We start from the raw sequence: 22636 nt of genomic DNA, 5'->3' as shown, positions 1-22636 counted from the left end.
CCACACATCATGATGCGTCCATTGTGTCACGGCCGCCTACAGACTTTCATTTTCGGGTGGTCTGTACTGCGCCCAGCGTAGCCAAGCGTTCTCTGAAAATGCCAGCCAATGATGCTGGCAAAATGTCACAAAGAAACTCTTCTAGAACATGGACACATAGCCCAAAAAACCCACAAAAAACCACAGCCAGAAACCTTTTCAAACTCTGAGTAAAAGAAATTCATCTGGGATTTTGTTACTTAAAATCTTTGTGCATCGCTTTTTCACCTTTACGGTATTTCCTGGGTAAAAACAGTGTTTTTGTGCCAAAATAATAATTTTTTTTTCATTCAGAAAAAACAATTGCCAAGATCCGTCACCAAGAGATGAAGTGACATTTCTATATTATTATTGTTGTTGTTATTATTGTTATTATTGTTATTATTGGTGTTTATTTATACAGCGCCATAAATTTGCATGGCACTTTACAGAAGTCATTAAAGCAACAGATGGCCTGCCAAAAGTCATGGAATATAAAATAATCCAAAAGTCATGGAATATAAAATAATATACAGTAATTATGCAATTTATCCATCTAAAATACAGCTATAAAACTGTAAAAATTATAAGACAGATAATGCATCATTAATCCATTTTATCAAAGAATATTTATATTGCAATCTAAAAGTCAGATTTAAAACCAGCTAGGGAAGTAATAGGGAAGCGTTTGCGAAGGCTTTCATACACCATTGCGATTAAAGCGGACTTATCCCTGCAATAACCAGGTAATAACCAGCAACAAATCATTCACAGGGAAATCCCATGAATGATTTGTTGCTGGTTCTTCCCAGGATAATTCTTCTTCAGTCGCGATGTATGTGAAAATCTTCCCGCAATCGCACAACTTTCCCGGGATAATGGCAGGTTAAATCCCCAATTTGCCCTCGATTTTCCTCGGTGTGATAAAATCCACATTATTATCTCTGTGCAACATCAACAGGGCGGGGGGAACATGCCCAAAAAAGACAATTTGCACACAGAAGAACACTTTACAGAACATGTGAGCATTTTTGTGTGTGTGCAAATTTGGTATCGTTTTAAAACAAAACCCCGATTTTGTACAAAATACGTTCCTAGAAATGGGGAGGGAGTTGCACTAAAAAATCAGTTGTTGCAAAGATAAAAATAAGTGACAACCTGGATATTGCCTATTCTGAGCAATAGTTGCTTTTTGACTGCAACTCACAGAATGGCTTGGGATCATGTTTGCAGGCGTTGGAGGCCAAAAAAGAAAAAGAGGAGAACATTTTTGCAAGCTTGTTCTAGGAACGGTGGACTAAAATAATGTAATTAAAACTGCTTCTGTAACGTTTCGGGCGTTTGTTCCAACAGGACCCCTCTGAAAATGTTGTGCCAAAGTATGAAGAGACAGATTGTTTCCAGAGCCTTCTACGGATGTAAGTATTTGCTTGGATGGGGTTGGGGTCTGGGCTTACTTAGCATTCCCCATCTTGATGCACTGCAATGTGTTAGACTCCTGTTATCTCAGGGAGTATGACAGCTCACCTTGTTGGTTGGACACATCATGAGAAGGCATGAATGTTAGGAAAGGTTCAAGGAAATAGAAAGAGAGGAAGGCCACATGCTAGATGGATGGACTTTATTAAAGAGATGACAAATATGAGTTTGCAGGAGCTGGGCAGAGCAGTGGAGGACAGGGGGTCCTAGAGATGTCTCATCCATAGGGTCACTATGGTCGCGATCTGTGCGAAGATGGTTTACAACAACAACAAAAAGCAAACCCTGCAGTCTCTTGTGTTTAAGAATTAAGAAAGCATGCATTTTAACATTTTGTATAGCTTGGCTGAAGTGCAGGCCGTTTCCCCATCTTTCTCTTTTTCTCTACCCCATTCAACACAGGGCTTGCTTACTGCCGGCACTTGTCCACGGTCCGGACACACTTGTCTGCTTTGGTGAATCACACAATCATCCCTCCAGATAAACCCACAAACGCTGCCGGTGGGCTGACCAAAGAGGTCTGGAGCAAATATCAGAAGGACAAGAAGGTAAAATATATGTTTTTGTATGTTTTTAAAGTGAAATTGTGCAGTTTGACATCACTTTAACTGCCATGGCTCCATGCTATGGAATACTGGGATTTGTAGTTCATTGTAGCACCAAGCACACTCTGACACCAAAGGACAAATATCTTGCAAAACTACAAATCCCAGAATTCCATAGCATGGAGCCATGGCGGTCAGACTGCACTATTTCTGCAGTGCAGATGCAGCCATGCACCATTCCCCCCACAGCATTAAGAAAATTGAGAGACACAAAAAATAGTAGACACTACATAGTGCACCCATGTAGTTGCACAGACAAACTCATAGAATCATGACTGGACGCATACACAACTACATAAACAACATCCATGCAAAATAGCACACACAAAGGCGCAAACCTCCAGCCCTTGCACTTTTAACATTTCAAAGGATGGGAGGATGGAGCAATCTTGTTTTCTGCTGCCCCAGAGAACAGGGCCCAGAGCAATGGATGGAAGCTACAGGAAAAGAGATTCCAGCTCAACATTAGGAGGACCTTCCTGACAGTAAGGGCTGTTTGACAGTGGAACACACTCCTTCCTCTAAGTGCAGTGGAGTCTCCTTCCTTGGAGGTCTTTAATCTCGGGGATGCTTTGATAGAGAGTTCCTGCGTGGCAGAATGGGGTTGGACTGGATGGCCCTTGGGGTCTCTTCCAACTCTTCTATGATTCTATGGCCTGTTACAGACTGCCAAAATAAAGCTGCTTCAGGTCTCTTTGGAGGTATGCTATTTAAATGATGCATGCATCCTAAGAATCCGGAAGCTGCACCAAAGCTGCACTCCAGTGCTTAGGAATGGAGTGTGGCTTTGGCGCGACCTCCGGACTCTTAGGACCCATCCATCATTTAAATAGCATACCTCCAAAGAGACCCGAAGCAGCTTTATTTTGGCAGTCTGTAACAAGCCTAAGATTCTATACTATTTGACTCCATGGTTCTTATGGTTTTTCCTATTTGTACCCATGTGGAGCCTAAATCGTGCCAGCCACACCTAAGAGGAGACATGGCAGCTGACATAGGGGAGACCAAAGGTGTGTAGAAATAAATAGGTATAAAATCTTGACAAAAATAACCAAAAAGGCTGGGGCATGCAAAAACAGCAGAGCAAACAGCAGGGCTGACTTACTGAGTGACCAAAAAATGTTAGGTGTCCAATGTTGGGACTGGCTTACCAGTTAGACTGGCTCAGATGCAGAAAGGTATAAGCAACAAGTGTTGGAAATGCCGCCAGCAATTGGGGACATTTATCCACATGCGGTGGAATTGCAACTATGCAAGAATTTATTGGAAGGATAGACATAATTTAGTCACCAAAATTATTGTCTTCTCAAGAAAATATGGACCCCAAATATTCTTCGTTGGGGATGTGTACAAATGAATCACTGGAAAGAAAACATGGGAAACTTTTATTCTGTATGGCTACTGCAGCCGGAGTCATATATGCAGCTAAATGGAAAAGGAGAGAAAATCCAGGAATGGTTATTGAAACTGTCAGACTGTATGGTGGCAGATAAACTTGACAGTATTAATGAGAGGAGGATCGTAATTAATAATAATAATAATAATAATAATAACTATTCATTTGTATCCTGCCTCTCCCTTTTGAGATTGGGAGCTTTGATACCTTTGATATCTTTTCTGAAAGAAAATGAATATGAACAAATGATTGTAGAATTATAGTTACGATAAAAGCTTTTTGTTTTGAAATTTAAAATGGAAGGACGTAGTATAGATGAATGAGATGTGTAGGATTGTTAATACAAGATGGCATTACAATTTCACTTTAATAAGATAAGGAAAGGATTGGAAGAACTATAATTTGGACGTAAGAGATTAGGTTTAAATGCAGAAGCGAGGGATATAATACGAAATACTGAAATAACCTAGGAAGTTGTTAAATGTTTTTTTTGTTTCTTGGTCTGTTTTTGTTGGTGTGTGTACAAATGGATAGGTGTATGTACAGTATTTATGCAGTTATGTATTTAGTCCTTCCTGAATCTTCGTTCGCAAAGCAAAGCCAGAGAGAGAGAAATTAAAAATAAAGTTAAAAAAAGAAAAACAGCTTAGAAAAAGAGATTCAGGTTAGTTTTTGTCTATGGGACAGTGTTCATTGCAGAATGCTATGTTCATCCACAGTGTTAACGTTATGTTAATACATTATGTCTAGGTCAAGAGAAGTAATAGTGCCACTGTATTCTGCTCTGGTCAGGCCCCACCTAGAATATTGTGTCCAGTTCTGGGCACCACAATTCAGAAAGGACATTGAGAAACTGGAGCGTGTCCAAAGGAGGGTGACTAAAATGGTGAAAGGTCTGGAGACCATGCCCTATGAGGAACGACTTAGGGAGCTGGGGATGTTTAGCCTGGAGAAAAGAAGGTTAAGAGGTGATAAGATAGCCCTGTTTAAATATTTGAAAGGATGTCATATTGAGGAGGGAGCAAGCTTGTTTTCTGCTGCTCCAGAGAACAGGACCCGGAACAATGGATGCAAGCTACAGGAAAAGAGATGCCACCTGAACATTAGGAGGAACTTCCTGACAGTAAGGGCTGTTCGGCAGTGGAATGCACTCCTTCCTCGGAGGGTGATAGAGTCTCCTTCCTTGGAGGTCTTTAAACAGAGGCTGGATGGCCATCTGTCAGGGATGCTTTGATTTGGATTTCCTGCATGGCAGGAGGTTGGACTGGATGGCCCTAGTGGTCTCTTCCAACTCTACGATTCTATGATTCTATGATTCTATGAATACAGTAATAACACATAGACATGTGTCCGCTAAAACAAATCAAAGACAAGCAGAACAGTTACTTGCATATGGCAAGGGGATAGCATGGATGATTGAAGATCGATGATATTGATCATTCTAGGCTCCATTAATAGCAGTGTAGTATCTAGATCGAGGGAAGTAATTCCCCTGCTGAGGTATTCTGGGAGTTGTAGTCCAAAAGGTAACTTTTCCATACTCTCAGCATAGTTGAGAGTGAGATGCAATGGAATTTTCAAGAAGAAGCCATGGTTAGCTGGCGGGAACATTGAATAAGAGCAATTCATTTTGCAACCTTTTCTTACAGGTCTCGCTTGTTTTGTCCAAAAATTGTGGCTTTTGTGCGTGTTTGTGTGTGCTTTGATTTTGGAAAGGAGAAGACCCTTGCCAATTTTCTCATACCATGTATTTCTTTTTGTCGTGTTAGAATTACAGAGAATTGGAGCTGCTGAGACGGGTTTACTATGGTGGTGTGCAGCACGAGATCCGAAAGGAAGTTTGGCCTTTCTTGTTGGGACACTACAAGTTTGGCATGAGCAAGAAGGAGATGGACAGGGTGGGTATTTGCACCAGGATTTAAAGGAGAATATTTGGAAGCGGGGTATGTTGACACATGACTTGAAGGCGCATATGGCGAGGGCGCACTGAATCTGTAATCTCAAATCCATCAACAGTGAGTTGAACAGGCAATGGCTTCCTAGCACGGTACACATACTATCTTTCTTTTCTCTCTCACTCTTTGCACAGGCGGATGAGGAAATTGCACTCCAATATCAGAAAGTGATGGCTGAGTGGAAGGCCTGCGAAGTGATTGTAAAACTCCGGGAGAAAGAGTCGCAAACAGCCCCCAAGTTTTCTTCTGGCAGTAGCATAGACAGTCATGTCCAGCGGCTGCTCCATCGGGACTCCACCATCAGCAACGATGTAAGTCAATGAGTCTCACCAACTCAGCTGGGATCATAAGAACATCACAAGACCCTGGCAGGATCTGAGTAAAGGTCCATCTTCTACTCCAGGAATAAGCATCCTAGTATCCTCCAGCTGCTTGGTACTACACCTTCCATTAGCTCCAGCATCCATTTGGTAGAGGTTATAGCCCAAAGCATCTGGAGGACCTTATGTTGACTACCATCATCTAGTTCAGTGGTCACCAAACTTTGGTCTCCAGATGTTTTGGACTCTAGCTCCCAGAATTCCCGACAATTGGCCAAGCTGGCTAAGGCTTCTGGGGGTTGAAGTAGTAATAATAATAATAATAATAATAATAATAATAATAATTCTATTTCCCGCCTCTCCCTGCGGATCGAGGCAGGATCCCATCAATATCAGCTATACAATTTACAAAATACACAACAGATTAAAAACATCATCATATAACCACAATATACAGTAAAATATAATACAATACAATACTAGTCAACGCTAGTCAGCCAGCAATATTACAGTAGGGGAAACAACACATCTGATTCATCTGTTTTTCCATATAATCAAATCGGGGTGGGAATCTTCACTATAGCAGGTCGCTGGAAGAGATCCGTCTTTAATGCCTTCTTAAAGGCTTCTAATGATGTAATGAGACGGATCTCTTCTGGCAAGTTGTTCCATAATTTTGGGACCGCGGCTGTAAATGCTTTTTGGGAAGTACAGTCCGACCCCGCCTTACGCAGGGATCCGTTCCGGACGCGCGCCGCGGCTTGAGCACATACGGTCAAGTCCGCGTATGCCACGCCCGCGTATGCCGCAGGCACACTGTAGTGACCAATCTGGGGTTTGTTTGTTTTTTTGTACTTGGAAGACTAAGCTTTAGGAACCATGATCTAGTTGAACTTCCCTGTTTGCCAACACTGGCCAAACAGAAGCTTCTGGGAAGCTCAGACATAGGACAGAAAGTAGGCTTTGGCAGAAAAATGCTGCAGCTTCCAGAATCCCTGGCATGACCACTGGCTCTTTGGTGTTTTCTTCAGATACATTGATAAAATACAGTGTATGCCGTAAGTACTGTATATACTCAACTATAAGTCGACCTCATGTACTGTATAAGTCGAGGGCAGGTTTTGGGGCCAAAATTATGGATTTTGATATGACCCGTGGATAGGTCGAAGGTAAAACCTAAGGGCATGTAACAAAGATCTAAAGGACGAAGCAAAAGAAAACAATGCCAAAGAAATTACAAAATTCCAGGAGACATAACTGTATTCACACTAAATGCAGGATGAGAGAGTAGAGGGGATGGATTATATCCTTGCCTTTCACAGAGGATGGTTCCCTTTTTATAATTAGAATTAAAGGACAGGACTTAAATTGACCTGTAGATAAGTCAACTCTGGGTTTTGGGGCCAATTTCTTGACTGAAATCTCTAGACATATGCATGAGTATATGCCGTATTTAAACACAGTTGCATAGGTCTGGGGTCTATATGAAATCAGTCTTTAAAAAGAAACCCCACTAAACTTATCCCCTACCCCAGTTTCCTTGTTTTACTGAAACACATTTATTTCTTTGGTAGCTGTATTCGTATTCTTAAGTGAATATTAGAATGTTTTCAAGTCTTCCTCTGCAGGATGCCTGATTCTTCCTATCCCTGCTCCATTTCGGCAAATCTACACATACCTACCGGATCCCTTCATGCTATTTTAATCTTTCTCTGTGGTCACCATTTTCAGGTGTTTATATCTGTTGAAGAAATGGATTCGGCAGAGAAAGACCCAAAGGCACAGGAAGACGCATCCATGGTGGGAGGTTGCATCGATGCGCCAACGGTGATTGTGGCAGTGGAACAACAGCAGTCAGTAGAGTTTGACTCTCCAGATTCGGGTCTCCCGTCTTCCCGGAATTACTCAGTCACTTCAGGCATCCTCTCCAGCATTGATGATGGGCAGAGTGTCTGCTTTGAGGATGGGCCGGAGGAGGAGACGGTCCCTGATCCACAGAGGCCGGATCCAGAAAACAGTCTGCAAATCAAGGGTTTGGAACTCAAGGGATCGGAAATGGAGGCGCCGATGGGTCCTCAGACGGACTGTAAGCCAATGGCAGAGGAGAGCATCTCTATGTGTTTGGCAGCTTATACGGTAGGTGACTGCTAGGTGTGTTATTGTATTGTGCATGCCTGTCCAAATACTGCATTTGTCCCCTGACTCTTTTCTGGCTTCTGTTACCATCTGTTAAATAGCTGGATGGATGATAATTGTGTCACTCTATTCTGCTTTGGTCAGGCCCCACCTGGAATACTGTGTCCAGTTCTGGGCACCACAATTCAGAAAGGATGTTGAGAAACTGGAGCATGTTCAAAGGAGGGCGACTAAAATGGTGAAGGGTCTGGAAACCTTGCCCTATGAGGAACGCCTTAGGGAGCTGGGGATGTTTAGCCTGGAGAAGAGAAGGTTAAGAGGTGATATGATTAGCCCTGTTTAAATACTTGAAGGGATGTCATATTGAGGAGGGAGCAAGCTTGTTTTCTGCTGCTCCAGAGACTAAAACACGGAACAATGGATGTAAGCTCCAGGAATGGAGATTCCACCACATTAGGAGAAACTTTCTGACAGTAAGGGCTGCTCGACAGTGGAACATGCTCCTTCAATGGAGAGTGGTGGTAAAGAGAGACTGGATGGCCATCTGTCGGGGATGCTTTGATTGAGAGTTCCTGCATGGCAAGAGGTTGGACTGGGTGGCCCTTGTGGTCTCCTCCAACCCTGCAATTCTATGATGACCAGGGTTGCAGTGCAAAAACAGAAGCAGGGGTGGTTTATTGTGGGTTTTTTGGACTATGTGGCCATGTGCTAGAAGAGTTTATTCCTGAGGTTTCACCAGCATCTGTGGCTGACATCATCAGAGAATGCTCTGAAGATGCCAGCCACAGCTGCTGGGGAAACGTCAGGAATAAACTCTTCTAGAAAAGGCCTCATAGCCTGGAAAACCCACCAAAAACTATGGATGCTGGCCATGAAAGCCTTTGAGTTCACAGAAGTAGGGGTGGCTATGCTAAAACTCAAATCAGAATCACAGGAAGGAGCAGCAGTCAGCACCAAAGCAAATCAGACTGCTCCAAAAGCACACAACTGCAAAACTGATGTGAGATAAAGCAATATACGGGCATGCGTCTGTTAACAAAGCCTCTGATAAAGAAGTGCCTTTTTTCCAAAGCAGCATGCCTGCAATAAGCAATGCAGTTCCCTTCATCTGGGATACAACAGGATTCTCTTCTAAGCAGTCCTACTGCAGCTGTGTGTGCATGCCTACAACAGGCAAGGTATGCATTCTACCTGCGCACGCATGAACAGCAAAACAGACAGAAAAGGGAGAGCAAAAGTCTGCTTCACCAGCCAAGCACATAAAAGCATAACTCTTGGAAAATTGAAGTTGAAAACATATGGAATAGTAAAGATTGAGAACCACTGGTGTACCTATGCCATGTTACATACAGGCACGCCTTTCTGCACCAGGGATGATCCTGATTATGTTGAGTTCTCTTCCAAGAGTATGAATATATAATTAACTGCAGAACCGAATCGATCCTACATTGCAATAGCCACAGAGACCTAAAGTTTTCTTTGTGCAAGATAAATACGATCTGAAAATAAAAATGCAGTTACTCCCTGAGCTTGAACAACATTAGCTTTGGCTGAAGGCCTGCACTCTCTGGTTTTGGTTTTTGTCTTTGTAGTAACAGCAACCTTTAGTGGCATCTCTTGTCTCCTTTCCCTGCAGATATTCATTTTGTAAAAAGGCAGACATCCTACTCCCATAGAAATGGATCATCTGAGATGGGAACGGCTTGTGCCCGGTTTTGTTCACCAACACGTTTGTGACTTTTGTTTGTATCTTCCAGATAGAAATGTTGGACACTGTTGCCTTAAACTTGCACAGGATTGATAAAGACGTTCAGAGGTGTGATCGCAATTACTGGTATTTCACTGCTGAGAACCTCGAGAAGCTTCGAAACATCATGTGCAGGTGGGTTAATTTGTAGTATATGATGAAGTTTAGCTTATGAAATGAAGGCTGTCAGAGTGGAGTGGAGCTTGGGACATGAAGAGTATATACGCTGCTTTAAAGGACAGAGCCTGGTTGTGCCTTGTTTCCCCCCAACTCCCTTGGACTTGCTTAGTCCAGCATTATTGTCACAACTCCCATGGGCTTTCAAATATATAATAATAATAATAATAATAATAATAATAATAATACTTTATATATCACCTCTCTGTCAATGACAATTGAGGCGGTTTACAAGTTAAAAATTACATACAGAATCCCATATCCCAATATTCCACCCTCCCCTAAAACATCAATTAAACAATTAACAATTTAAAATTGTACATTAAAATAAACAAATGGAGCAAATCGTGGATTCAGAGGGGTGGCAAGTTCAGGATTGGTGACCAAGTTTTCTGTTCAGGACAGGCCTGAATGCATTATTCTTGTATTGGTGTCCATCTGTCTCAGTTATTCTTTCTCATCTACAGTGAGCCCTCCACATTCGTTGGGTTTAGGGGCGCAGGACCACCCACTATTTTTTTTTTTTTATCTGAGAAAACACCTATTTAGGAATCTCTTGGTCCTCCATTGCAACTCTATAGTCAATCTCCAACCGAAGTTGACCATAGACTCATGCTGGAGGACCTACGAATGCCTACAGAAGTGTTTTCTCTAGGTATCTCTAGGTCAGTGATGGCGAACCTATGGCACGCGTGCCAGAGGTGGCACTCAGAGCCCTCTCTGTGGGCACATGTGGGTTTTGGGTTGCAATTTGGACACTCGGCCTCGAAAAGGTTCACCATCACTGCTCTAGGTCTTCCATTGCAACTCTGTGCTCAACCTCCAACAGAAGTTGACTGTAGATTCACACTGGAGGACCTACAAATGCCTACAGAAGTGTTTTCTCTAGGTATCTCTAGGTCTTCCATTGCAACTCTTTGGTCAACCTCCAACAGAAGTTGACCATAGAATTATGCTGGAAGATCTACAAAGAGTATTGTTTGCTCTGAGAATCTCTAGGTCCTCCATCATGGTTAACCTCTGGCAAAGTCACATTGGAGCACCAAAAGTCAAAGCTGCAGATGTGGAGGGATGACTGTACACTGTAGATATAATGCAGTGTGATACTACTTTATCTGCCATAGCTCCACATCTTAGAGAAACCAAGGGTTTGTAGTTGGTGAGGCACCAGCCCTCTTTGGCAGAGAAGGCTAAAGACCTTGTAAAATGTCATATCTCAGGATGGCACTACTGCACTTAAAGTGGTGCTAGACTGCATCATTTCTGCAGTGTAGATGCACTCTGAATGTGCAGTAGTCTTGTGTTTTGTTTTAAATGAAGGAATGATGAGAATGGTCCATCTGAGATGGACATGCAGCAAACATTCCAATTGAAGACACCTTTGAACCAAAGTCACACACACAGCATACCTACCAATGCTGCTCCTTTGACAGTGTCTCTTTGCTGTACATAGGATCACAACACCATCATACTCAGAGGACCCATTCACCCCAGTGTGATTTAAACTTTTGTAAATGTGCTTAAGTTTTTTGTGGGGTTTTCTGGCTATATATGGCCATGTCCTAGAAGAGTTTATTTCTTATGTTTCCCCAGCATCTGTGGTTGGCATCTTCAGAGAATGCTGGCATGGAAATGAGCGTTCACATGTGTAGGTTTGCAAATCCTCAGTCTCTTAAAGACTTCTCTGGGCATTACTCGGTCCTCCAGCGCGATTCTGTGGTCAAATTCTGTTGGAGGTTGACCATAGAGTTGTGATGGATGAAGCACCTCTTCAAATAGGGACTTGGTTCAAATAGGATCCTATTTTATTTGGGGACTCCTTCTGAAAGCATCCCCTGAACCAAACTCAGATAAAGTTTAATGTTCGGAAAACATATTCTAGTGTGTCCTTCTATCTTTTTCTCCAACTCATCCCACGTTTGCAGCTATGTTTGGGAACATTTAGATGTTGGCTACGTCCAAGGAATGTGTGATCTTCTGGCTCCTCTTATGGTTATACTTGACAAAGGTAAGAACATGTTGTCCTCATGGTCTTCCTCTGGTCATATGTCAGAGCCATGTGACATAGTAGTTTGAGTGTTAGACTATAATTTTGGAGGCCAGGGTTCGATTTCCAGCTTGGTCATGGAAACCCACTGGGAGACTTTGGGCAAAAGTCACATTCTCTCAGCTCAGGGGAAGGCAATGAACAACTCTTGCCAAGAAAACCCCATGATAGGGTTGCCTTAGGGTCACCATAGGTTGGAAACGACTTGAAGGCACACAACAACAACATCAACAACATGCCCATTTTATGTCATATCTACCAACAGAGCTCTCTCTTACCTGCATTTCAAACGTTATTTAGCCAAAAATGCCCCATTGTACACACAAAGGGGATGTCAGAACCCCTTCATTCATTTATTCATTCGGGGTTCTGTCATGATGAGGTAAAGAGTTTAGATTAAGTCATCTAAGTCAGAATCCACCTTCAGGCAGTCATTCAGGGTGCATTCTGCCATGAGGGTTGTAGAGATAGATAGATAGATAGATAGATAGATAGATAGATAGATAGATGATAGACTGCAGAATGGGTGCCAGTGAATAGGCTCTCACACACAAATAGGGATAGATATAGATGAGCGTCTATAGAGAGGGAGTAGAGATCTTGGCCTGTTACAGACTGCCAAAATAAAGCTGCTTGGGGTCTCTTTGGAGGTATGCTGTTTAAATGATGCATGCACCCTAAGAATCCGGAAGCTGCACCAAAGCTGCTCTCCAGTGCTTAGGAATGGAGTGTGGCTTTGGCACAACCTCCGGACTCTTAGGACCCATGCATCATTTAAATAGCATACCTCCAAAGAGACCCCAAGCAGCTTTATTTGGGCAGTCTGTAACAGGCCATAGATAGATAGGCATTTTTGGGAAGGAGGACTGCCACCATGGGTCACGTATCACCGACAGGCAGTTTTATGAGGGCTGGATGGGTAACAGATACCTTAGATGCATACCTCCTTAGATCTTTCCTAGTTAAAGGAACTAGGAACCAAATGGCTACTTCTCCCCTTCTTCCCCCCTTCAGCACAAAGGGAAGAATTTTACATCAAAGCTGACCAGAAGAAAGTGCCATTTGAAAAAACAACCAAAGGGGAGGGGTCTGGAGGATTTTAAAGTGCTGTCTCTATCTGGAGTTCTCCAGATTCTGCAAAGACGTGGTCCCGGGTGCTTCTACATTATCTTTTACAATAAACTTCTTGTTTTACATTAGTTTGTTGTGGATTTTTGGTCAGAGCAATCCCAAGTCTCACAGGGGAGATAGCAGGTGGCTTGGAGGAACCCAGATGTTTGCAACTTGAGTGATTCAGGAGTGTGATAATGGGAACTGACATGTTACGTTAATGGGGCGTTTAGTTTCTCATTTCATACTTTGCATGCATGTTCGGTTAGACCGTTAGAGGGTTTAAAATGGATTTGTCACATTGATTTTTGACAAAAGGTTTATGTCTTAAAACGAAGAGTAAATTGGCTTCCCCCCAAATACAATTAATATAGGCTGTGCTATTGCAGAGTTATTGCAAAAGGGTTTATTAGTCCTGAGATTTATTTTAATAGAAGTGCTTGATTGGTTGGATTAGGATGCAGATCTAAATCCTGTCAAGGCCAAATCAAGTCAACAACAACAACAGCAACAACAACAACAATAATGTTTTCTTTATATCTCACCTCTCTAGAAGGATCTAGCAGTATAGTATGTAGAGTATGTAGAAAGATCTTGATGCACCTTTGAGACTAACTGAAATAAAGAAGTCCTAGACTAAAGTCTGCTTCCAATGTCAATGTATCAAAGCATGTGAGGATTCATTAGAAGGCCGATTAATAAATATCTTTTTATGGTCATAGTTCACATAAATTAAGAGCTCTTTGGGTCTTATTTCAGATGAGTTGGCCTACAGCTGCTTCACCCATCTGATGAAACGGATGAGCCAAAATTTCCCCAATGGAGGTGCCATGGACACACATTTTGCAAACATGCGGTCCCTTATCCAGGTAAGTCTTTGTAGCCAGAGGCTCAGTCCAACACAGTTGTCCAGTTTACTATTTAAAATGAAGGTGGACGAAATGAGGGATTGGTAGGTTGCAATATGAGACAGCATAGGCAATGGGAAGGAATGCTGGGAGCTGGAATCAAATAACAACTGGAAGGCCATACTTTGCTTGAATTAAAAGATCTGTAGCTTCTTTGTTTTGCAACAAAAGTTCTGGCCACAGAGGATTCACCCACCTGGAACTGAACTTCTTGTCATTGCCTGTTGAACAAAAATGCCTCTCATGGGCCCCATACGTTCTGAAACTGTCCCCAGGTCAACTGGATGGGCATTGTGGTCATCTTGGTACAAAAAGGGTTTTGGTAAGGCATCAGAAGGGTGCCCCCTCCATAAAAAAAAACCCTTGTGTGCCAAAGTAACCTTGCAACCTCTGACTGTTTCTCAAACCCCAAAGAAAACCAGAGGCACCTTAGAAACTGCAAAGCCGAGGCTCTGCTAATCAGGGTGCATCCACACTGTAGAATTAGGGCAGTTTGACACCACTTTAACTTCCATGGCTCCATCCTACAGAATCCGAGGTTTGTAGTTAGGTGTGGCACCAGCACATTTTGGCAGAGAAGACTAAAGACCTTGTAAGACTCCAAATGATGTTTGGAGCGTTTATGATGTTCCAGCATTTATAAGTGGTGTTGAACTGCATTATATGTACAGTGTAGATGCACTCTAAGTCTTTATCCCTCCTTTGAAAAATGGTCTGGTGTCACCTTAATCACTGCAAGGCTCCTTCCTTGAATTCATAGGCAAAAACTTTTGGGGGCTGACCTTGCAATTCCTTTTTCTGTGGTCTTCGATCATCAAGATTAAAATCAGAAAGCGTTGCAAGTCACTGATCGTGAAGTTGTGTTTTGTCTAATACTCTCCGTTCATCACAATAAGACCTGAAGCATGATTTCATTTCCTTTTGGTGTTTATGGTGTGGGTTGTTTTTATTATTTTACAGATTCTGGATTCTGAACTCTTTGAACTGATGCACCAGAATGGAGATTACACTCACTTCTATTTCTGTTACCGCTGGTTTCTTCTGGATTTTAAAAGAGGTACATTTTTTGCACCTAATAATGATTCTACAGACCTTGGAGAGGAAGAAAAATACCCCTCTTATTTTGGACCACAGCTCTCAGAAACCCCATGCTGGTTGGAGGGGGTCTGGAAGCTGTTGTTTAAAAGTAACTTGTCCAAACTCTGATAGTCTCATCACGTTTTAAACTTTGGAAAGAATATTAGAGATCATCTAGCCAGTGGTTCTTAACCAGTGAGTCACGAACCCTTTCACAGGGGTTGCCTAAGACCCAGGGTTGGCGCCATAATCTATGGCCAAAATAAAGGCCAAAATAAAGCTGCTTCGGGTCACGTTGGAGGTATGCTGTTTAAATGATGCATGTGTCCTAAGAGTCTGGAAGCCATGCCAAAGCCATGATTCAGTCCTAAGGACTGGGGCACAGCTTTGGAGCAGCTTCCGGACTCTTAGGACGCATGCATCATTTAAACAGCATACCTCCAAAGTGACCCGAAGCAACTTATTTTGGCCTGTCTGTATTGGGCCTATAATACTCTAATGCAGTGGTTCTCAACCTGTGGGTCACAACATTATGAAGGTTGAGAATCTTAGCCTTCCTGATTCTGTGTCACGTTTCACAAAAAAGTCAAATGGCTTTTGGACTACAAGTCCCTGAATGCCAGCTTCCATGTTGCTGATGACAAGTGCCAGTTTCCAATGTTGGCTGATGGGCATTGTGATCCTGACTGGCAGTGAATTTCAAGGTCCCTCCCCATTGTTTTTCTGTCACTTGACCTCTATCATTAAACACAACACATTCACACACATACACACATACCAGGGATGGTACCAGGGACCTTGTCCTTGCCAACCATGGCCATCTGGATGGTCATCTGTCAATGGGGATGCTTTGATTGAGAGTTCCTGCATGGCAGGGGGTTGGACTGGATGACCCTTGGGGTCTCTTCCAACTAGGATTCTGCGATTCTATGCTTCTAACCATGTCCTCCATCGCTATCAACTCGTCCTCGGGGACTTTTTATAAACTTGATGATCCCCCATTATGGGGAAAACTGTTGACATTTCTATGCGCTTGAGTAATTGGATGCTCTTTGTAATGTCTATTCCTCCCCTTCAGAATTGTTGTACGAGGATGTATTTACAGTGTGGGAAGTTATTTGGGCAGCAAAGCACATCTCTTCAGAACATTTTGTACTTTTCATTGCCTTAGCACTGGTGGAGGCCTACCGAGAGATTATCCGCGATAACAACATGGACTTCACCGATATCATCAAGTTTTTTAACGGTAAGGGAGCAAAGTTCGGAGTGGCGTTGGTGCTGGTTGTTTTTCCATACAGTGTGTGTGTGTGTGTATTGCTTTCAAGGTCTAAACATCCCCTTTTGGTTTGCAGCGCAAGACCACAAGCTTGGTATCTTTGGCCTGTTACAGACAGCCAAAATAAAGCTGCTTCGAGTCACTTTGGAGGTATGGTATTTCAATGATGCATGAGTCCTAAGAGTCTGGAAGCTTCACCAAAGCTGCACTCCAGTCCTTAGGACTGGAGCGTGGCTTTGGTGCGGCCTTTGGACTCTTAGGACACATGTATCATTGAAATACCATACCTCCAAAGTGACTCGAAGCAGCTTTATTTTGGCTGTCTGTTACAGGCCTTTGTTCTAAGCAAAGATTAAAACTAATCTTTGCTTCATCTTTGGGGGTTTGAAAGAGCCTTTTGTGCTCATGGCAGAAGATCGGAAAAAAAGGAACGACGAGTTTGCTTCCGCTCACTGCTGTTTTAAACTGGCTCCAGTTTTACTTCTTAGGGTGCCTTATGTTTTGGACAACTCCCATAGGCTCATAATTACAATGCGAGGATGAAATAATAAATGAAATACAGTTGGCCCTTGTTATCCGCTGGGGTTTGGTTCCAGGACCCTCTGCGGATAGCAAAATCTGTGGATGCTCAAGTGCTGATATATACAATGGTTCAGTAAAATGGTCTCTCATATAGGTTTGCTTTTTGGAATTTATATATATATACAGTGGGTCCTTGTTATCCGCTGGGGTTTGGTTCCAGGACCCTCTGCGGATAACAAAAATCCGTGGATGCTCAAGTCCCATTAAAGACAGTGGCATAGCAAAACGGCGTCTCATATATAAAATGGAAAATCAAGGTTTGCTATTTGGAATGTACACCTTTTTGGGAATATTTTCAAGCCGTGGATGCTTGAATCTGTGGATAAAAAAATCCGTGGATAAGGAGGGCTGACTGTATTTTTAAATATTTCCAAACCCTGGATAGTGGAATCCATGGAGATAAGAAATACGTGGATATGGAGGGCTGACTATAGTAATGACATATATAGCAACTAGGGTGCTACTTACTTTGTGACTTTGAGCCTATGGAAGTTGTGTCTAAAACACTAGGATGGACCACAAACAGATAATTGGATTAATGCATATCAAGTATATTGCTCCAAGAGCCCCTTAATCTCTCCAGCAAACTGGTCCCATATACATCTCAGGTAAAGTGGCCTTTAGTCAGATCTAGCATTGATTTTACTATGTTGTTGCTATTGTTGTTCGGTTGTTGTTATGGCTGCCTGGCTTTTAGGAGTCAGATAAGATATGGAGGTGTCCGGGAGCCCTAAAAAGAACCCGCTCCTGGGTTAAAACTTGATCACATACTTTGTTGTGTCTTTTATAACCAGTGCTATAACCGGCTTATTGAGAGGCAAGCCGGGTCGTTCTGAATTATTTTACATTTTATATTAATTATTTTGTATTTTATATTGTTGTTGCAAGATTAAATGGTCAGAGTGGATGCAATCCCATGTCCACCTTGGAGGAAAGGCATGGTTATACATGTGGGTTTTTGCTCAGATCTCCAAGGTTTATTTGCTAGCAGCCGCTCCTAATCCCATCACAGGGTTATGTTTAGAGGGAATATTAAAGAGGGGCATGCCCCATATAATGTTCCATGTCCTATGGGTGCTGTAGTTTGCACCTTATTTCTTTGCATTCCCATGCGCTGAGCCTCTTTGTTTCGCTCTCAGGTCTGGGAGTATAGCTCCAGAGTGCTGTGGGATTTGCATGTTGCTCCATGGGACAAAGCTCAGGCCAAGCCTTTAACCTCTCCAGCAAACTGGTCCCATATCTCTCCACATACTGATTCTATAGTTTATCACACTTGCTATGCTGCCAACTTCTTTATTTCAAGATAAGATCTTGCTACATACTGATTCTTAGTTTATCACACTAGGGAGATCCCGAAGAAAAACGGGATTTCAACTAGATTTAAAGCACAAAAACCTGCAAGTGGCGAAGTTTATCAGACGAAGTCTTTCGGAACTTCCCGAAAGTAAAACACCACCGTTTTTCCTCTGCTTTGCGTTTGGTGTAACTTTGCGTTATTTCACTTTGGGGGTCACTTATCTCAGGTAAGGAGTGGATAAGGAATTTGGCTCGTAAGCAAGATCATGCAACCTGGGGTACTCCAAACGTTGCAGAATGGCAACGTAATGGTGGAATTCCAAGTATAGAAGTTTATCACACTAGGGAGATCCCGCTGAAAAACGGGATTTAAACTAGATTCGAATTTAAAGAAAACTTGCAAATGCGGGGAGTTTATCACACTAAATGACCCCCAAAGTGAAATAACGCGAAGTTAAACCGAACGTAAAGCAGAGAAAAACGGCAGCTTTTTACTTTGGGGGGGTTCCGACAGATGCCGCCTGGTAAACTTTGGGCATTTGCAGGTCTTTTTGCTTTAAATCTAGTTGAAATCCCGTTTTTCTTCGGGATTTGTGATAAACTGTAGCATCAGTATGTAGAGAGATCTTGTAGCACCTTTGAGACTGACTGAAATAAAGAAGTTGGCAGCATAGCAAGAGCTGATGGGCAAGAAAGAAAATGGCCAGATAAGCCACTGACAACTCCTTGTGTATCCAGGGCTGTGCAAATACTATAATTCCATAGGAGATCACAAAGGCCTGAATACTATTGCTAGTCCCAATTGAAGTGGACTCAATGGAATTAATGGGATTTACTTTGGATGACCTTATTCATTTGGTGGATCTATGTTTGCTGGGACTGGCCAGTAGAATTTAGTAAAGGAACGGGAACCATGCAACCCTCCAGATGTTGTTGGACTGCAGGCCCCAGCAACCCTTGCCAACCAGTGGTAAGGTGGCGCTGAGAGTTGCAGTCCAATGGCATCGGAAGGGACACAGCTTTCCTATATGATTTAACTGAAAGAACTCTGAATGTGGCTTTCAACTTGGTTGCAAAGACCTGCACTTTGGAGATGTTACATTTTTTTGCTTTGAATCCAGCCACACTGGATGCTGGGAACTGTAGTTGAACGAAAAGGAACTGTTCCAAGAAGTGTTGAGGCTACAAAATGTGGTGGCCTGTGTCTATTGAATGTCAGAAGCCAAAGGTGGGCAAGGCTGAACAGAATGCTTTTAAAGAACGGCCTGGGGTACTATATTGTTTTAATGTATTTTAAGCATTTTTATCTTTTTAAAGCATTTGAAATTTTTGCATTGAATTTGTTTTAGTTATTATAGTAATTTAATCCTATTTTAATGTAATGTTTCTGTCTGGTGTTTTTTAAGGTTGTAAGTCGCCCTGAGTCCCAGTCTTGGGAGACGGGTGGGATATAAATACTACTACTACTACTACTACTAATAATAATAATAATAATAATAATAACAATTAATAACTGTGGTTGTGAAGTGAAACAAGGGATCTTGCAAAGCTCACTGCTCCCCCAGAAGTGGAACCATTATTCACCATTACTTAATGGGTATAATCTCCATTGATCAAGCTTTTCTGGGTGGATCTTTTCAAAAAGACATTCAGCACAGCATGCACAGAGTCCCACTAACATTTTACTAACCCCCTGCGTCTGTGTGCGCATGTGCTTTTGTGCAGAGATGGCCGAACATCACAACGCCCAGGAGATCCTGAAGATTGCAAGGGACTTGGTCTGCAAAGTGCAAACGCTGATCGAGAACAAGTGAGCCCAGAGGCGAGCGGACGGAGGAGCAACTGGCGTTGCTGGCGAAGCCTTTCTGGAACTTTGTTGGGGGGGGAGATGGGGAGAGCGCATACCTGCACTGGTCACTTCAACCGATGTTTAAATTGCATCTTCCATGTAATGTAGTAAATACGTCAGATGTTTCATCAGAAAACAAGGGAAGGTTTGGAGAGCAGCCCAAAGGTGGTGTGTGTGTGTGTGTGTGTGTGTGTGTGTGTGTGTGTGTGTGAGTCCTCATTCTGATCAGTGAATGTTGGCACCCTCCAAGTGCTTCTTGCCTATTTTGTTTTCCCCGTCTGTTGCATTTCTCAGTCGCTTAAGTGCCTCCCCACACTGGGATGCCCAGCCGGTAAGGTTTATAGGAAGAATCTTTCCTCCTTTACCACCATGCCAGTTGCAAGTTGAATCTTGCACCTAAATTTTGCAAGGCTTGTCGACTTCATAGTACCCCAGTGGAGAGGTAACCAAAGGCAGCCTTGGCCATGCAAGAACATCTCCTGTTCGAAGCGGTGGAGGTTCCTACAACTCTTTCTCCTCCTTGGATGGGAATCTGAGTAGGCCGAGTCAGGGCCTCCTTTTGCTTATAAACCCCCAGTGCCTCTGCAGCTTGTGCAAATGAGAGGCAGTCATCTCCCTCCACTTCTTCCCCACCTCCCACTTTCAAGGCTTACTGGGAAAAGACCAGTGGGAATAAGTGCCAAATGCAGGTTTCCCTCTTGTTACGAAAGGGATTTCGTACTTCGCTCTGGAATGGTTTGGTTAACCATTTGGGGGGCATCAAGAAAACAGACCCCGGCAAATACAGGCTTCCCTCTTGCTATGAAAGGGATTTCGTACTTCGCTCTGGAATGGTTTGGTTAACCATTTGGAGAGCATCAAGAAAACAGACCCCGGCAAATACAGGCTTCCCTCTTGCTATGAAAGGGATTTCGTACTTCGCTCTGGAATGGTTTGGTTAACCATTTGGAGAGCATCAAGAGAACAGACCCTGCCAAATACAGGTTTCCCTCTTCCTATGAAAGGGATTTCGTACTTCACTCTGGAATGGTTTGGTTAACCATTCAGAGGGCATCGAGAAAACAGACCTTAGGAAAGGGAGTTCATATTTCACTCTGGAATGGTTTGGTTAACTGTTTGGAGAGCATCAAGAGAACAAAGCCTGCCAAATACAGGTTTCTCTCTTCCTACGAAAGAGATTACATATTTCACTCTGGAATGGTTTGGTTAACCATTTGGAGAGCATCAAGAAAACAGACTCCGGCAAATACAGGTTTCCCTCTTCCTATGAAAGGGATTTCGTACTTCACTCTGGAATGGTTTGGTTAACCATTTGGAGAGCATCAAGAAAACAGAGCCTGTGGTCCATTAAAGGTGAAAAAAGAATCAGAGTAGAGAACATAGCAAGCATTCTGGGTGATATGCCTAGGTTTTTCTCCTTAATTCTGAGGGCTAGAAATTTTTTTATAGATTGGGTGTTCAAAGGGGCATTGAATTCAATGGATGCATGGGGCGCAAGTTATGTGAGAGAGGCATCCTTCTCTAGTGCCAGTCTCATGCCAGTCTCAGTTTGTTCTGTAGATCTGCATGATCACATGGGGAAACGGCATCCTTGGTTTGCACAGCCTTTCATTTCCAGCTTGCGGTGTGCGTATGCGCGCGCATGTGTGTGTCTCCGCATGTGTCCAATTTGGAGTTGAATTTTCTAACTGCAGCCACCCTCCCAAAAGCCTGCATGGTGGCGCAAGTGCCACAGAAGGGGGAGTGGGGCACATGCCCTGAAAGCATCATTGAGCTGTGTCTGGGTGCTCTTTCTTTTCTTGTTTTCCTTGGAATCCAAGACAAAACTTCTATCAGGAAACGTGACTTCTTTTGTAATGCTGGCATGCTCGCTGTCCCTTCTGTCTGTCAGGTTTCACCCCCTTTTTTGTGCCCAGTGTTTGACCCATGCATGGTTCTGCTGGACAGTCTCATGGCAGAGGACAAAACGGCGTTCTTCTTTCTCTACGTTTTCACTTAGCGGAAAAGTCTACGTGACAAAAAAACAACAATACCCTTCGCACCGAGGGGATAGATGTTTTACAAAATCGAAGCATTGCACTGTGTTTTTGGAGAATGTATTATACGACACTTTACTACGTAAAAAACAACAACAAAAAATTAATGATTTAACTGTGGAAACTTTGTTGTACTTGTTTATTATACCGTCCTGGCATCATGGGTATTTTATGAATATTGTGTACTGCCTTATTTATTTTTGTCAGGAGCAGAATATTTTCTTTATTGTTTGAGAGTTTATTTATAAGTGCAACCTATGAAAATATATATATATATATATATATATATATATATATACACATATCGTCAAAAGATTTTTCTAATGGATGCCATGTATTCTTTTTCGAAATGTGCCGCCCATCATCCCCTTGCATGAATGTTAAGAAAAGGCCCGCTGGCTCTGGCCAGAGGACCATCTGCGCTGGCAGGACGCTTCCCATTGTGGCACGAGCTCTTCCCTGGCACCAAGAGTTGGCATTCAATGGCACCCTGAGCACCAACTTGCAAGCCACCTCGTCCTCGTCCAATCCATTTGTTTGCAAGGGATGCAGGATAGGATTTGATATGCAAGTAAGAGAGAAAGTGAGGTGCCACATGGAGAGTGGCAGAAGCCACCTCTTC

At 42.8% G+C, this 22636-nt stretch overlaps 1 protein-coding gene across 4 annotated transcripts in view; it reads left to right on the top strand.

The window, feature by feature from the left end:
- Window positions 1-22246, top strand: part of LOC149286406 (small G protein signaling modulator 2-like) — a 57192-nt gene extending 34946 nt beyond the window's left edge. For 2 of the 4 annotated variants that reach the window (XM_089494078.1, XM_089494076.1), the window contains 11 exons: window positions 1372-1436; window positions 1900-2045; window positions 5268-5396; window positions 5588-5764; window positions 7505-7909; window positions 9667-9791; window positions 11759-11841; window positions 13750-13859; window positions 14859-14955; window positions 16054-16221; window positions 19855-22246. In XM_089494078.1, coding sequence (XP_089350204.1) covers window positions 1372-1436; window positions 1900-2045; window positions 5268-5396; window positions 5588-5764; window positions 7505-7909; window positions 9667-9791; window positions 11759-11841; window positions 13750-13859; window positions 14859-14955; window positions 16054-16221; window positions 19855-19943 — 1594 coding nt within the window. In that variant the 3' untranslated portion in view covers window positions 19944-22246. The remainder of the gene's footprint in view (window positions 1-1371; window positions 1437-1899; window positions 2046-5267; window positions 5397-5587; window positions 5765-7504; window positions 7910-9666; window positions 9792-11758; window positions 11842-13749; window positions 13860-14858; window positions 14956-16053; window positions 16222-19854) is intronic. The other 2 variants (XM_089494077.1, XM_089494079.1) reach the window with 2 other exon arrangements.
- The last annotated feature ends 390 nt before the right edge of the window (window positions 22247-22636 follow it).

This window comes from Sceloporus occidentalis, unplaced genomic scaffold (genome assembly GCF_023333645.1).
Source record: "Sceloporus occidentalis isolate IW3139 unplaced genomic scaffold, rSceOcc1.0.p SCAF_69, whole genome shotgun sequence".
NCBI lineage: Eukaryota > Metazoa > Chordata > Lepidosauria > Squamata > Phrynosomatidae > Sceloporus > Sceloporus occidentalis.
Note: the sequence above shows the minus strand (reverse complement) of the source record. Positions and strands in the feature narration are given on the sequence as shown.